At 40.3% G+C, this 16663-nt stretch overlaps 1 protein-coding gene across 4 annotated transcripts in view; it reads left to right on the forward strand.

Moving 5' to 3' along the window:
* The window catches only part of eng (endoglin), a 71800-nt gene that overhangs the window by 40190 nt on the left and 14947 nt on the right, over positions 1-16663 (forward strand). For all 4 annotated transcript variants that reach the window (XR_013821327.1, XR_013821328.1, XM_079872154.1 and 1 more), the window contains exons 4-11: positions 4915-5037; positions 9218-9386; positions 9476-9647; positions 10575-10674; positions 10777-10966; positions 13678-13823; positions 15521-15739; positions 15827-15890. Coding sequence is in view for 2 of the 4 variants with exons in the window: in XM_079872154.1 (XP_079728280.1) it covers positions 4915-5037; positions 9218-9386; positions 9476-9647; positions 10575-10674; positions 10777-10966; positions 13678-13823; positions 15521-15739; positions 15827-15890 (1183 nt within the window). In the remaining 2 variants the exon portion in view is untranslated. The remainder of the gene's footprint in view (positions 1-4914; positions 5038-9217; positions 9387-9475; positions 9648-10574; positions 10675-10776; positions 10967-13677; positions 13824-15520; positions 15740-15826; positions 15891-16663) is intronic.

A 16663-nucleotide genomic window follows, 5' to 3' on the forward strand; every position in this document is an offset into this window, starting at 1 on the left:
CCACCGTGCTGTTGTGTTCTGGGTGTTGTGTTCTGACTGTTGTGTTCTGTTGTGTTCTGTTGTGTTCTGTTGTGTTCTGACTGTTGTGTTCTGTTGTGTTCTGACAGTTGTGTTCTGACTGTTGTGTTCTGTTGTGTTCTGTTGTGTTCTGTTGTGTTCTGACTGTTGTGTTCTGTTGTGTTCTGACAGTTGTGTTCTGACTGTTGTGTTCTGTTGTGTTCTGTTGTGTTCTGTTGTGTTCTGACTGTTGTGTTCTGACTGTTGTGTTCTGTTGTGTTCTGTTGTGTTCTGTTGTGTTCTGACTGTTGTGTTCTGACTGTTGTGTTCTGACTGTTGTGTTCTGTTGTGTTCTGTTGTGTTCTGTTGTGTTCTGACTGTTGTGTTCTGTTGTGTTCTGACAGTTGTGTTCTGTTGTGTTCCGCTGTGTTCTGACTGTTGTGTTCTGTTGTGTTCCGTTGTGTTCTGTTGAGTTCTGACTGTTGTGTTCTGTTGTGTTCCGTTGTGTTCTGACTGTTGAGTTCTGACTGTTGTGTTCTGTTGAGTTCTGACTGTTGTGTTCTGTTGTGTTCTGACTGTTGAGTACTGACTGTTGTGTTCTGACTGTTGTGTTCTGTTGAGTTCTGACTGTTGTGTTCTGTTGAGTTCTGACTGTTGTGTTCTGTTGTGTTCTGACTGTTGTGTTCTGTTGTGTTCCGCTGTGTTCTGACTGTTGTGTTCTGTTGTGTTCCGTTGTGTTCTGTTGAGTTCTGACTGTTGTGTTCTGTTGTGTTCCGTTGTGTTCTGACTGTTGAGTTCTGACTGTTGTGTTCTGTTGAGTTCTGACTGTTGTGTTCTGTTGTGTTCTGACTGTTGAGTACTGACTGTTGTGTTCTGACTGTTGTGTTCTGTTGAGTTCTGACTGTTGTGTTCTGTTGAGTTCTGACTGTTGTGTTCTGTTGTGTTCCGTTGTGTTCTGACTGTTGTGTTCTGACTGTTGTGTTCTGTTGAGTTCTGACTGTTGTGTTCTGTTGAGTTCTGACTGTTGTGTTCTGTTGAGTTCTGACTGTTGTGTTCTGTTGTGTTCTGACTGTTGTGTTCTGACTGTTGTGTTCTGTTGTGTTCTGACTGTTGTGTTCTGACTGTTGTTTTCTGTTGAGTTCTGACTGTTGTGTTCTGTTGTGTTCTGTTGTGTTCTGACTGTTGTGTTCTGTTGTGTTCTGACTGTTGAGTTCTGACTGTTGAGTTCTGACTGTTGTGTTCTGTTGTGTTCTGACTGTTGTGTTCTGTTGTGTTCTGACTGTTGAGTACTGACTGTTGTGTTCTGACTGTTGTGTTCTGTTGTGTTCCGTTGTGTTCTGACTGTTGTGTTCTGTTGTGTTCCGTTGTGTTCTGACTGTTGTGTTCTGTTGTGTTCTGACTGTTGTGTTCTGTTGTGTTCTGTTGTGTTCTGACTGTTGTGTTCTGTTGTGTTCTGACTGTTGTGTTCTGTTGTGTTCTGACTGTTGTGTTCTGTTGTGTTCCGTTGTGTTCTGACTGTTGTGTTCTGTTGTGTTCTGACTGTTGTGTTCTGTTGTGTTCTGTTGTGTTCTGACTGTTGTGTTCTGTTGTGTTCTGTTGTGTTCTGTTGTGTTCTGACTGTTGTGTTCTGTTGTGTTCTGACTGTTGTGTTCTGTTGTGTTCCGCTGTGTTCTGACTGTTGTGTTCTGTTGTGTTCCGTTGTGTTCTGACTGTTGTGTTCTGTTGTGTTCTGACTGTTGTGTTCTGTTGTGTTCTGTTGTGTTCTGACTGTTGTGTTCTGTTGTGTTCTGACTGTTGTGTTCTGTTGTGTTCTGTTGTGTTCTGACTGTTGTGTTCTGTTGTGTTCCGTTGTGTTCTGACTGTTGTGTTCTGTTGTGTTCTGACTGTTGTGTTCTGTTGTGTTCTGTTGTGTTCTGACTGTTGTGTTCTGTTGTGTTCTGTTGTGTTCTGTTGTGTTCTGTTGTGTTCTGACTGTTGTGTTCTGTTGTGTTCTGACTGTTGTGTTCTGTTGTGTTCCGCTGTGTTCTGACTGTTGTGTTCTGTTGTGTTCCGTTGTGTTCTGTTGAGTTCTGACTGTTGTGTTCTGTTGTGTTCCGTTGTGTTCTGACTGTTGAGTTCTGACTGTTGTGTTCTGTTGAGTTCTGACTGTTGTGTTCTGTTGTGTTCTGACTGTTGAGTACTGACTGTTGTGTTCTGACTGTTGTGTTCTGTTGAGTTCTGACTGTTGTGTTCTGTTGAGTTCTGACTGTTGTGTTCTGTTGTGTTCCGTTGTGTTCTGACTGTTGAGTTCTGACTGTTGTGTTCTGACTGTTGTGTTCTGTTGAGTTCTGACTGTTGTGTTCTGTTGAGTTCTGACTGTTGTGTTCTGTTGAGTTCTGACTGTTGTGTTCTGTTGTGTTCTGACTGTTGTGTTCTGACTGTTGTGTTCTGTTGTGTTCTGACTGTTGTGTTCTGACTGTTGTTTTCTGTTGAGTTCTGACTGTTGTGTTCTGTTGTGTTCTGTTGTGTTCTGACTGTTGTGTTCTGTTGTGTTCTGACTGTTGAGTTCTGACTGTTGAGTTCTGACTGTTGTGTTCTGTTGTGTTCTGACTGTTGTGTTCTGTTGTGTTCTGTTGTGTTCTGACTGTTGAGTACTGACTGTTGTGTTCTGACTGTTGTGTTCTGTTGTGTTCCGTTGTGTTCTGACTGTTGTGTTCTGTTGTGTTCCGTTGTGTTCTGACTGTTGTGTTCTGTTGTGTTCTGACTGTTGTGTTCTGTTGTGTTCTGTTGTGTTCTGACTGTTGAGTACTGACTGTTGTGTTCTGTTGAGTTCTGACTGTTGTGTTTTGTTGTGTTCTGACTGTTGTGTTCTGTTGTGTTCTGACTGTTGAGTACTGACTGTTGTGTTCTGACTGTTGTGTTCTATTGAGTTCTGACTGTTGTGTTCTGTTGTGTTCCGTTGTGTTCTGACTGTTGAGTTCTGACTGTTGTGTTCTGTTGTGTTCTGACTGTTGAGTTCTGACTGTTGTGTTCTGTTGTGTTCTGACTGTTGTGTTCTGTTGTGTTCTGACTGTTGTGTTCTGACTGTTGTGTTCTGTTGAGTTCTGACTGTTGTGTTCTGTTGAGTTCTGACTGTTGTGTTCGGTTGTGTTCTGTTGTGTTCTGTTGTGTTCTGACTGTTGAGTTCTGACTGTTGTGTTCTGACTGTTGTGTTCTGTTGTGTTCTGTTGAGTTCTGACTGTTGTGTTCTGTTGTGTTCTGTTGAGTTCTGACTGTTGTGTTCTGTTGTGTTCTGACTGTTGTGATCTGTTGTGTTCTGACTGTTGTGTTCTGACTGTTGTGTTCTGTTGTGTTCTGACTGTTGTGTTCTGACTGTTGAGTTCTGACTGTTGAGTTCTGACTGTTGTGTTCTGTTGTGTTCTGACTGTTGTGATCTGTTGTGTTCTGACTGTTGTGTTCTGTTGTGTTCTGACTGTTGTGTTCTGACTGTTGTTTTCTGTTGAGTTCTGACTGTTGTGTTCTGTTGTGTTCTGTTGTGTCCTGACTGTTGTGTTCTGTTGTGTTCTGACTGTTGAGTTCTGACTGTTGAGTTCTGAGTGTTGTTTTCTGTTGTGTTCTGACTGTTGTGTTCTGTTGAGTTCTGACTGTTGTGTTCTGTTGTGTTCTGTTGTGTCCTGACTGTTGTGTTCTGTTGTGTTCTGACTGTTGAGTTCTGACTGTTGAGTTCTGAGTGTTGTTTTCTGTTGTGTTCTGACTGTTGTGTTCTGTTGTGTTCTGTTGTGTTCTGACTGTTGAGTACTGACTGTTGTGTTCTGACTGTTGTGTTCTGTTGTGTTCCGTTGTGTTCTGACTGTTGTGTTCTGTTGTTTTCTGACTGTTGTGTTCTGACTGTTGTGTTCTGACTGCTGAGTACTGACTGTTGTGTTCTGTTGAGTTCTGACTGTTGTGTTCTGTTGTGTTTTGTTGTGTTCTGACTGTTGTGTTCTGTTGTGTTCTGACTGTTGAGTACTGACTGTTGTGTTCTGACTGTTGTGTTCTATTGAGTTCTGACTGTTGTGTTCTGTTGTGTTCCGTTGTGTTCTGACTGTTGAGTTCTGACTGTTGTGTTCTGACTGTTGAGTTCTGACTGTTGTGTTCTGACTGTTGTGTTCTGACTGTTGTGTTCTGTTGTGTTCTGACTGTTGTGTTCTGTTGAGTTCTGACTGTTGAGTTCTGACTGTTGTGTTCTGTTGTGTTCTGTTGAGTTCTGACTGTTGAGTTCTGACTGTTGAGTTCTGACTTGTGTTCTGACTGTTGTGTTCTGTTGTGTTCTGTTGTTTTCTGACTGTTGTGTTCTGACTTGTGTTCTGACTGTTGTGTTCTGACTTGTGTTCTGACTGTTGTGTTCTGTTGTGTTGTGTTGTGTTGTGTTGTGTTCTGACTGTTGAGTTCTGTTGTGTTCTGTTGTGTTCTGGGTGTTGTGAATGTGTGTGTGTGTGTGTGTGTGTGTGTGTGTGTGTGTGTGTGTGTGTGTGTGTGTGTTTGTGCGCACGTGTGTGTGTGTCTGTGAGGGAGTGTGTGTGTGTGTGTGTGTATATATAAATATGTGTATATATGTATATGTATGTATATGTATATGTGTGTATATGTGTGTGTATATATATATATATATATATATATATATATATATATATATATATATATTTCATACATTTTAAATTATTTACATACTACTATAATGTTAAAGGGATAAACAAATATATATTTTTTAAATAGTAAAATATACCGTGCTGTTTCCTCTGGAAGCGTGTTCTCTCGCAATTCTGATTCTTAGATCTAAACTAGCAATTACAAGAAAGCAAGTCAGAATTGCGAGATAAAAATTCCGTTATTTTGTAAATTTTTCTGGTCAAATGGGCTCAGATATTAATTTCAGAAACCGTTCTTGTATTTCCACAGGTTCAACAGATGTTCTTCTCCCTCAGCGTTACTGCAGCGAACCCGTCTGTGCTGATCATAAGAGCTACAGCCACACAAACCATCCAGGTCGCGCTTCAGAATAATCCTGCCGTGGAGATCATCGTGAGTACCAGTGCATTCAGTCTAGATGAAGACAGTTCCTTTGTACATCACTAAAAATAAGAGATGTTGTACATGGCAAAGGATGCATGTTTGTTGACGAGCTGCCAGCACAAAGACTCTTACATCCACGTCTTTATATTGAACAGTGGAACTAATGGCCCGTCGCGTGGGATCCGCTGGCAGGTGTCTGACGATAAAACCAGCTACAGCTGTGCATTCCAGCTCTGTTTCGAGAGGCAATTAACCCTGTTTGTTTAGCCTGTGATCCCATGGGAATTTGCAAACAGACTTTAACTAGTGTAGAATATAGATGTGCCAGAGCACTCGAAACAAAACAGCCCGGTATGACAATTTGTTTTCTTCAATTTATTCTTTCCACCGCCGAACCTTGTTAACCTTTATTAGATTGCTGTGAAACAAACCACACTGGAGTTACAGTGCAAAACCGAATGGGAGTGAACAACGTTTATAAAATTAAACTCTGAATGTGAATGAATTCCAAAGCCAGGAATTTTGCGCATTTACAGATCAGCTGACGTAGATGACGCGGTGTGTTTGGACAGAATACGAGGCAGAGTTCTTTATCAAATTCATATAAGACAAAATAATTACAGGAATAATGAATTCTAAACCTCAAAGAAATGCCACAATCAAGACCTCGCAGCAGAAATGAGGGAGAAACACCCAGAAACACCTCATATGTGCCACTCACAAGTATAATAAGGGTCGTTACTTACCATTAATGCTTGGAAAACACACATACGTCTCCTTTGATTAATAATAATGGCCAGTGCAGTGGCTGGGATATAGTACATAATCCTACCAACGTCCATTGCCATGGTTTTTGGAATGATTTTACTTATCGCGAGAGGAAAAAATGTAGTTTTAGTCGCATTACATCGGTTAATGGAAACGCGTCATTTCACAATAGTTTTTTCAGAAAAAATCGCAAAAGTTTTGCGCAAATCTGTAATGGAAACGTGCCTAATGAGACAAAGAGAAACACAGCTGACCATTTTCAAGCCTGAATCCATCACGACTGGTTCGCTAAAACACATCAGCAAGGGCCAAAAGCTGCTTTCCAGTGCATTTACTAACAGTGTAGGCTGAACGGTTTATACACAGAATATATCAACACAGTTTTAAACCTCAAATCTCTGCCATTTGGTGTCTTTAACTAGTCTGTATTGACAACATGAACAAAATAATGGGTCAGGTTAGGACAGGCTGTGGGCGGTCACCGTGATTTTGCCAAGTAAGACATGATCCTGGATCATAATATTTTGTTGATCCTGGAATAACATTCCTGTCCCAAAATTTAGTCCTTACCCTATTCCTACCCCTAAACCTAACCCTACCCATAACTTTTCCCTAAAATCAGAGGAAATGATAGGTGAATAACACAGATGTTGAAGCACCTCATCCTGGGTCTAAGCCTAAACTTGGCATAAACTGTAAACTTGTCCCTCAAATCTGATTGGTTGATTGGAAAGTTGATCCAGGATCAACAAAGATGTTGATCCAGGAACATGTGGTACTTGGTGAAATCACGTTCACCGGCTGTGGGCAGTTTTAAAGCGGATACTGGGAGCAGCAGAGCCGAGCCGAGCCGACCCCGGTCTAAAATAGACGGAAATGGAAAAATGGAAATGAATCCATGGAAAATGGACTCATGATGTACTCGTTCATTATATAAATTTTGTTCATTTTGAACACAAAAAGTTACGGACTGCAGCAGTTATGGCTACAGTAGCTTTCTGTTGTGCATGCGCAAATTTAACTGAGTGCATGACTATGCACTTGCTCCAATGCGACCACATCAAATTCTAACTCGCACATTCTCAAAAAATGGTCGCAGCCTGGAACCCTGCCCTTTTTCAACTTAAGGCCTAGCTGGATAGACTAGCTACTATACTCAGCTCTAAAGGTGGACACCTGCGCATACTGCTTCTCGAGAGAAGGGCCTGACAACGCCCATGAGATATCGGCTTGGGAGGCTTTTTGAAGATAGCCTGCTACCTATGCTGCTATCTACCCTGTAACACCACTAGCATTTTTACACCTAATGCAGAAGGTAGGCCTTGGACTCTTGTAGTAAGAGGAGGCCAGTACTAGGAAAAACAAGATTGTACAGAAATAAAATCTCCTGATGGGCTCCAGCTCTAAGGAACCTACAGTACACTCAGATACTGAGAGGCTTTGCAGACCGCCACCCAATTCCTAGTACTAAAGCCTAAGCCAGATATCGAGGCGGCCCCATGAGGGCAGACACACAAATATTATATATCTGAAGTTCAGAGCTATAATCTCAAAACGACTCTCTGAAGTGAGAAGGGACCAGCTATTCTAATACAATCTGGCTATCAAGGTGGCCTTGGTGTTGTAGTCTGGATCTGGATCTTGTACAGAGCGTTGGCCTCAGTAGGATAACTCTAGATTGGGAGGAAGCCATCTCACGCCACACAGAGTTTATCTGTTTGATGCTTGGATGAAAGGTGGCCTCACTAGAGAATTTTCCATGAGATGAAGCCAACCTGTTCACTTCTGGGTGACCACAGATTGGTCACAAATACTACTATAAGAAACCCTACCCAACACACCCCTTAATACTTTCTAAACAGGGAACCGAGGTCTACTGTTCAACCTTACTAACTCTCGTATAGGGAGGTGACCTACAAAGCTCATCCTGCTGCTCGTAGAGTGGTGGCCAAAACACTATTCTCTGAATGAAACCTACCACCCTTAAGCCCCTTTCACACAGCGCGATGATCCCGGCAAATTGGCGGGAAATTGCCAGAACGCCTTCTGCGTGCCATCGATGCCGGGTTGGGGACCTAGTAACATTGCCGTGTTCAGTCCCGGAACGCGCGCTGCGTGAATAAAAAGCCGTAATAATGCCATGTCGAAGTGATGACGCTGATGCCGGGATCGTTCGCCAGCGAGTGAAACGTAATGCGCAAGTTTATGATCGAATCAGAAAAAAAAAATGCTTAATGCTTATGTTTGCATAAGCAAACTTAAGACGCTGCTGAGACTTTACAAGTCACATCGATGTCACGTGTCTTCACGGGATTTTTACGGGTTGTGTGTGAACGCACTCTCTGATTCCGGAAAATCACTGGCAGTGAAATGAACCAAAATCAAACAAACCCGGGTCAAATCCCGGGTCACTTTATCCGTGTATTTTCCGGAATCTCTGTGTGAAAGGGGCTATAGAGTTTGAAAGGGTTGCACTACCAAGCCCGACGCCAGACCTTCAGAGGGTTCCATATTGAAGGAATAACTCATCATAGGTCCAGCCTCAGGCCTGGTGTAAGAAGCACCTGGGGTAAAAGAAGTGGGGGAGAGGAAGAAGAGAGGAGAGGGTGGCTGTTTTTCACCGTCAGAGGAAGGGGATTCTTCACTGACGCTGAGAACGTCTGTACTAGATCACCTCCCTCAAATCCTTCTTCATAAAGCGAAATGTCATCTTAAGTGGCTTGGAAGGCAGGGCGGGAGCTTTCAGCGTCAATGCCTCTCCAGTGGCAGGATAGTTCGTGAACATCATGTCGATTGGGGCATCGACACACACCCATGTTCACGCATCCCCTCAACATCAGCATAGTTTGCTCGCTGATGGCGATAGATGCGTGCTGAATATGAATTCTTCCAGGCCTTATTGATCTCAGTGGGTAAATCGGGCAAGAATGGAAGGCTCACGGGAGCTGGGGAATTATGGTCGGAAAGGAAGCGTTCATCAAGCCTGCCACGAGTGGTCCATTCCCTCACACGCTCCCACTGCAGTTGAAGGACTGTGAGGGTTCAGGTGGTAAATCCTCTTCACCCTCATCAGCCATCTCCTACTCCAGCAGAGCACTCCTCTGGGATCTCCACGGTCTGAGTCTCCGCTCTACCTCAGCGCGAACGGGACCCGAACCTTTCGAAAGGGAACTTAATAGACATTCCTTTTCAAATGTTCTTCTGGTTAGATGAAGCAGACAGACACTGCCATCTAGGAGAAAGTGCTTGACTGTAATTCACAGGCTTTAAACAGTAGTACAGATAGTCTTATGAAAAAGTTTATATCAAGTAATTGTTTTATTATTTGCGTTTAGTGTTGTGAGCCTCTGCAGAGGTGCGGAGACTGAAGCAGATTTATATTGTGTCTTATCCTAAAAGGAAACTCCCATCTATTTCACAGAAGACAAATGGGACTTCAATAGAGTTTTTTGGATCTCAGATCTCAGAAGTTGTCCCGTCGGCAGACGGAGATTCTGAACTTCTGAAATGGGCCACAGACAAGTATGGTGGAGTCACATCCTTCACCACGGCACGAAATCCCAGTAGCATCACTTTCACTGGGATGACGGGTAAGATCAGACTCTCTGCTGCTTCATTGGCTCTGACGTCGTGTGTGTTATCAGTGATCCAATCATTTGTGAAACGCTGCCTCTTCCAGGCAAGCACTTCCGGCGACCCTCCACATGTGACCTGCAGCTGGAAACACCAGCAGAGAAACACTTCATCAAGCTGGACCTGTTCGAGCCATCCAATGAGCTGCGATCATGTTACAATATGCATCGTGGAGAACAGCTGCACGTGATTAATATTCCTGACGACGTCAAAATAAGGTCAGTGTCATCTTGTAAACTTCACCATGGAGGTTTCTAAAAATGCCATGCCAAAATAAGCGTCCTTTATTCCTGTATGACCTTCCATTGGTCCAAAATGTTTACCAGCACTGTACCTTTTAGTTCCATCTGACCTCCTATCACATCTTTCAATGAATCTCACGGTCTACACTACCAGTCAAAAGTTTGAAATAATTAAAGTGCCCCTATTATGCTATCTTAAAGATCCCTCATTTTGTGTTAAAGATCTCCTACAAAATGTTTAAATGCATCTAAGGTCAAAAAACACTTTAAATTTCTCGTAATATCCACTGCAGCATCAACTCTTTTCTCTCAGTGTCTGAAATGCTTTGATCAAGGATTCAGTCTCTCTAAGCCCCGCCTCTCTGAGAGCTGCTCTGCTCTGATTGGTCAGACAGCAAACGCTCATTATCATATCTGAATCTCAGCTCTTGATACACAGTGATACGAACAGTAACGATAGCGTGGGTTTTGCCGTATCAATCTCATCAAAGTGGAGAAAGCAGAAAACAGCGTTTTCTCGACACGAACAACACGAACCAAACTCTTCCAGTCTCAGATAAACTACAGTGTTTGAGGGCGGGGCAAAGAGACGCTGTTTAGCCAATCAAGACCATAGACTGCAAATTTGTTACATTGTTACGTAGGTATGTAACATGAAGTGAGACTGGAATTACTGACGACTCGTTTCAGTTCAGGATCGGTTCTTTCTTTTAGGAGACAAAAACTCCATTTATCTGCACTTTAATCTTTGAAAATTTTCTGAACATTTACATTCACAAACATCTTTAATACTCACTTACATGAAAGGTCATATCTGAAAGCGCATAATAGGGGCACTATAAATGCAGCCTTGAACATAAGGACATCTCTCAAAAACATTACAAATGTGTCATTTCCTTTCAGCCATGTGATTGTGCATTTGTCATCTGAGTCTAAACTGTTTGTCAGAGGTCCACCAAACACTGAGTGGGAAATCCACTCGAGTCACGACATCAAATTTTGGGTGAGAATGATCATCAAAAATGAACTACAAAATAAGTACTGTTTTTATGGTAAAAACAGGCATCCTGTAAATCAGCTTCTGATGCACCTTTCCTTCCTACAGTCCAACAATCCAATAATCTTGAATAACTTGAGATTACCCTGGAAGGAAAGGGTGATCTCAGATGACGCTGAAGACATCAGACAGAAGGTTCTGTCACACTTCAACAGCACGCCCATCAGCAGCTACTCTGAGATCCGTCTGAACGCGCCACACATCCAGCTGTGGATCACAGACAACACCAGCTCCTCAGGTAATGCGATGTGGATTTACCATCTCCCTCAAATATGGTGAACGGACGATTACTTGCTTGCTTGATGCGTTTTAGCTTCTGTTTACCATATTTGAGTGCTCTATGTACCCAATTCTAGATATCAGGGCAAAAATGCCCCTGCCTGATTTGTGTCTCATATTATATGATATGGTTAAGCAATATCACACGAGTGCTGTTTTTGTCCCGAATAGCATGTCCAAATGTGATATTGATTGTATAGAACAGTTCAATAAACGAGAAGTAAGCGATTTCTGAGAAATGCTGTTGAAAGCGGATCAGACCGAGCACCAAAACACACTTCTAGCCAATCAGCAGTAAGGGGCGTGTCCACTCATTAGGGGGAGATGCCTATGTTGCATAGCATGTTTGTGAATTTGGGGGCGGGGCTGTAAAGATAGGTGTGTTTTGGTGATTTCAAATATCAACAGCACCTTTAAAGTCCCCCTGTGGTGTAAATCAAGGTTTTAATGTTGTTTATATGTCTATGTGGTGTTTTTAATATGCTTTAAGACAAACCATGTGTAAATTCATAAGTCGACACCATTGCTGGGTATTTTCTCCTTAAAACTGCAGTGAACCAAAGACAGTCTCAAAAACACGCTTTGAAATCGCTGGTGTTTCTGACGTCACAAACTACCTTGTAACCAATCAGATCAACGTGTGATCGTCAACCAGTGGATCTCTGAGCTGAGTGAGTGAGTGGAGGCGGGGTTCATTTGCATATTCATAGAACCGCGCATACTAAATGAGGCAAGGGTGTCGAGTTACATTCAAGTTATTTTAAGGCATGAAGAATTTTTATAAAGTAAAAAACTTTTAAATATGTCATTTTGGTGATCAAAGATGAGTTTTAAGGGATACAATTATTGACTACAGGGTGACTTTAATATCAATTTTGCTAATGAACATATTACCTATAAATCAATCAATCGGGTGAACCAATGATTTAATGACTCATTCATAAAGAGAGCCATTTAAAGCTAGGGTGGGTAATCCTGTTCAGAAACACTTTTTTTTATACTGGGTGAAATGGTCCTTCCATCCTGAGAGTAGTCAATACATTATGTGTTCATATAAAGGAATGAAAACAATCAGACCTCTGTAGCAGCTGCAGGACAGTAAAAACTCTGACCAATCACTGCCACTCGGTCCGAGTGTAAAGAACCAATCAGATGCCTTCAGAGCCAGGAGGAGTGTCTTAGCAGTGTCAATCAAGTTCGCGTACGCGCTGATCGCCCCTCTCTTGCACAGCGCGTACCGTCATTCAAAATCAAGATTGCCGGTGTGCCGAGCAGCTGTGCTAATGGCGGACAAACAACCAAAACTACCAATTTCTCGAGTGGAACCTGCTCATACAACAAAGACCGATGACGATAAACAAGCCCGTCGGAGCCCATTGACTCAGTGTTAAAACTCTAGCCGCATAACATACAGATAAAATGTCACGCACTGTGCAAAGCAACAATTGAAACCTGCTAATTCACTGGCTTGTCATGTTGCTAAAATAATGTACTAGCAAACCTTATTTAGCATTACATATCGCTAGAATAATTATTTACATAGCCTACTGCAACGTTAGTTACCGTTATATTATCTTACTGAATATTTATAACTCATAGAAAGAGTGCAACGTTATAAAGTTACTTTACATGTATTGCATAATACGTAATGATTTGAGGACCAAGTTTGTAGTCAAAGTATGGGCAGGCCAGTCAATGTAAAGCATTTCGTCCCTACCAGTGAATGTGCCATAACTGTTTATCCGTCGTCATCGGTGACCCTGCATGTTTACTAGCCTGCACGTTCACGGCAGGCTCCGCTGTGGGGGGAACTTTACATAACAAAATACATGTTTAACAGCTAGTAGGCCTAACGTTATATGTTATGAATCTTACACGAAATTCATCTTCATCACAGTGCAACTAATGGAAATGGAAAACGTGTATCAATGCAACCTGTTTTTAGCTTTGCCTTATAGTTATAACTAGCTCGTTAGCGAATCAAAAAATATATATTTTAAACTTTACCAATATCGATATGATAGCTTGATAGTGAGTAGGCTACTAAAATACATCTTATTTGTTTATATTAATGATAATAAAGTTAGATTTTTTTATTACATGTGATTCTGACATGATGCTACATGCACTGTGCTCCTTCCTCTCCGCTCGTCTCAGGTAAATAATGCGTCTGCCAGCTCAGCGGTCGGAGTCGCGCGTTCATGTGTTTTGGGGGCGTGGCTTTGGAAGGAGCCCAGAAGGGAGAGGGTGGACTGAATGGAAATAATGAGCTGTCTTTAAAACAGTCGTTAGAGGTCTACATACACTCGATTTTTATACTTTCTTTTTCAGAATACTTACATTTTAATTATGTATTGATATATACATAAAGTTTAAACAAATTTGAAAAATAAGTTTTTTAGACCATTCTTACCTACCCCAGCTTTAACCTGTTTGAATCATGGCCATGTTCACATGGCAAGTGCCAAAACCTTTACCAAGTTTCATACCATTCCGATGAAAAAAAGGTCAACCTGTTGAATGCGTATCAACATGCATGAAAACATGCTTGTTGATTTGCTGCTGTCGTCGTTCAGCCCCAGCACACACACACACACACGTGTGCCGCTCAAGTGTTCCTGCAAAGCTTTATTAAATCTCACGGTGTCGTCTCTGTTTCTGTGCCTGCAGGAATAGCAGAAGTGGAGCGCACCACTCCGGCACCCACTTCTTCTCCAGCGGCTCCTTTCGAGATGCTGCTGTTCACGTCTCCAGACTTCAGGTCACCTCTGGATTCCTGCAGCAGAGTTCAGAGTGACAAGAGGATCTATGCGGAGGTAGGTCATTCTCGTGTGTTCACAGCCTCATATTCTACATTTATTATACTTGCATTGTTATGCATGACCCATCGCTGCAGCGTTCAGTGACAAGCATTCCCAGTATTATTGATGTTGTTGTTAATAATAATACAATAATTATTATTATTCTAAATATATACAGTATATATATTTTTTTAAATTATAAAAATTAATTTGATTCGGGCTGAAAAATTGCAGACGTTTTCGGGCTGGGGCCGGATTAGGGCTTGAACACCACGGGCCAGGTCTTGGTTAGGGCTGGATGTTTTGCCCCGTGCAGGGCTCTAGGCAGTATGCTAGCTGGAGCCGTTTACCTCCAGTCTTTGTGCTAAGCTAGGCTAGCGGTGGGTGCGTCAGACAGAGTTACGGCACGCACGGAGATGAAAAAAGTACGTATGGACTTATCTAACTCTGGGGGATACAGGGAATAAGCTAAAGTCCCAAAAAGTCAGCGTGTTCCTTTAATTTCTTTGGTTATTGTTATTATTATTTTTATTTTATTTTTATTATTCAAAATAATATTTTATCTTATTAGTATTTAGTATTATTTTATTAGTATTTAAATTATACATTTTAATTAAATAAATATATTGCTGTTGAAATAATATGATTGCACTTTCAAATACAAAACTATTATTTAATAATAATAATAATAATAATAATAATATTTTACATAACATTACAAATAAAATAATAATATTTATGATTGTCTTAATTTCTTTGCCTTCAATTACTTTGCGTATTGTTATTATTTGTATTATTCAAAAAATATTTTATTTACATTTTATTTAAATTATTATTTATTAAATAAATAAATAAATATATATACTACTGTTGCAATAATACAATTGTACTGTCAAATAAAAAACAAATATTCAATAATAATAATAATAATAATAATATATTTTTAAAAATACAACAGTAAAATGACAATACTATTAATTTTTATTATTATTATTTTAATTTTTTTTGCTTTCAAATGTTAAACTATATAGCATTTATCTTGCCAGTGGGAGACCTCACATCTTCTCTTTTGATTTATAAATGATTCTCATCAAATCTGGAATGATGGTTGCACGTGTTGCATTTTCAAATGCATGTTATAATGCGTTCACTGTGAACCGAGATGCTGAAAACACCGGATCATGAGCGGCTCGCGTGTGAAAGTCTGCCGATTATCTGTATTTGAAAACGCAGCTATTTTATTCCTTGGATTTATGCAATTCAAAAATTGCAAAAATCTGGTTTAATGATTGAGCATAGACCTGAAAATTTTATTTCCAACTTAAACTGTGGCAAATCTTGAATGCTTTAGAGCAACAGACTGAAGTTTGATCGACACATGGCAGATTATTGCTGGAGTGAAAAAAGTTTTTAAAAGTGAACTTAAAAAAAGTGAAAAATCAAAAAAATCTTAACGAGTTGTGTTCAAAATTTGAGCCTGATATCTCAAAAAATTAGCTTTCAATAAGATTTTGTTTGGCTGCCGTACCAAATGCTTCCACTAGAGGAAATTCGTCTCCCATTCATTTACAAAACGCTAATTCCTGTAAACCTTTATTAAATCTCACTCGTCCCTGCTTCTGTGCCTGCAGGACCAGCAGAAGTGGAGTTTATCAAATTGAGGTTGTGTATGCATGTGTACCACAGTCTGAGTTTGTCTTTCTCTTCACCAGATCTCCCATCCTCCCATGGAAGGGATGCTGTTCCGCATCAAGGTCAGCAGGTGTTGGGTTCGATCCGTGCCAGTGGTGAGGAACATATCGCTCAAAGAGGAGACGTGTTCGAACGAGTGTCCCAATAAACTCAGGTTCTCCTTCGAGATGCTTCCGGACCTGCTGTCCCGCTCGTGGGACCTAGAATGTGCAGTTAAACTTTGTTTTTCCGAGTTTCAGGTTTGTGGAGATCTGTCGTGCAAACATGACTTTTTCCAAAGCCCATATTATACAATCATCTCTTCTTGTTTTCTTTTGTGATTTTAGTTTTGTGACGTAGAAAAACAAGTCAAGAGGAACTTGCAGGTCAAGCCATATATACCAAACCCAAGTGAGTACGACTTACAAAACATCTCATTTCATCTCAAATATTTCGGAAGTGCACCAAGAAAAAAAGTTAAAAGTCCATTTAAAGCGCAATGCTCAGTGTTCAAATGACACGGGGTTGATTATGTCAATAACTACTGGTTTGGTATTGTAATAATACTAGTGATCAGCTGATTTTTTAATTATCAGCATCAGCATATCCGTTTTTCTGTTTGCTTGTAAGTGTCTGAAACGGGACTTTTATTTTGACATGATCCTTTCTAGTCAAGATTTTTACAACTTCTTCATTCATAAAAAAAAATATTACAGAATCAATAAGTTGCAAATCAGTTTTTTTTCCCATCAAGATCAAATTAATTGTTTTCATATTGATTAATTTTCTAATTATTTATTTCTAATTTAGTAAATATTATGTTAAGTACAGTATTAGTTTCACTGCAAGTATTATTTACTATCTTTAAATTAAATATTGTGATGTCAAATATATTGGCTTTATAATTGTATTATTCAAAAATATTTTATTTAAATTATAATATATATATATATATGTGTGTGTGTGTGTGTGTATGTATTACTGTTGCAATAATGCTATTGTACTGTCAAATAAAAAACAAGTATTTAATAATAATAATAATAATTTTATTTTAAAGGAACAACAGTAAAATGACAATACTATATTTCTTTTCTTCTTTTTTTTCTTTAAAATGTTCAAGATCAATAGTTTTCCATATTGATTAATTTTCTAATTATTTATTTCTAATGTAGTAAATATGTCAA

Source organism: Squalius cephalus (assembly GCF_949319135.1).
Source record: "Squalius cephalus genome assembly, chromosome: 5".
Lineage (NCBI taxonomy): Eukaryota > Metazoa > Chordata > Actinopteri > Cypriniformes > Leuciscidae > Squalius > Squalius cephalus.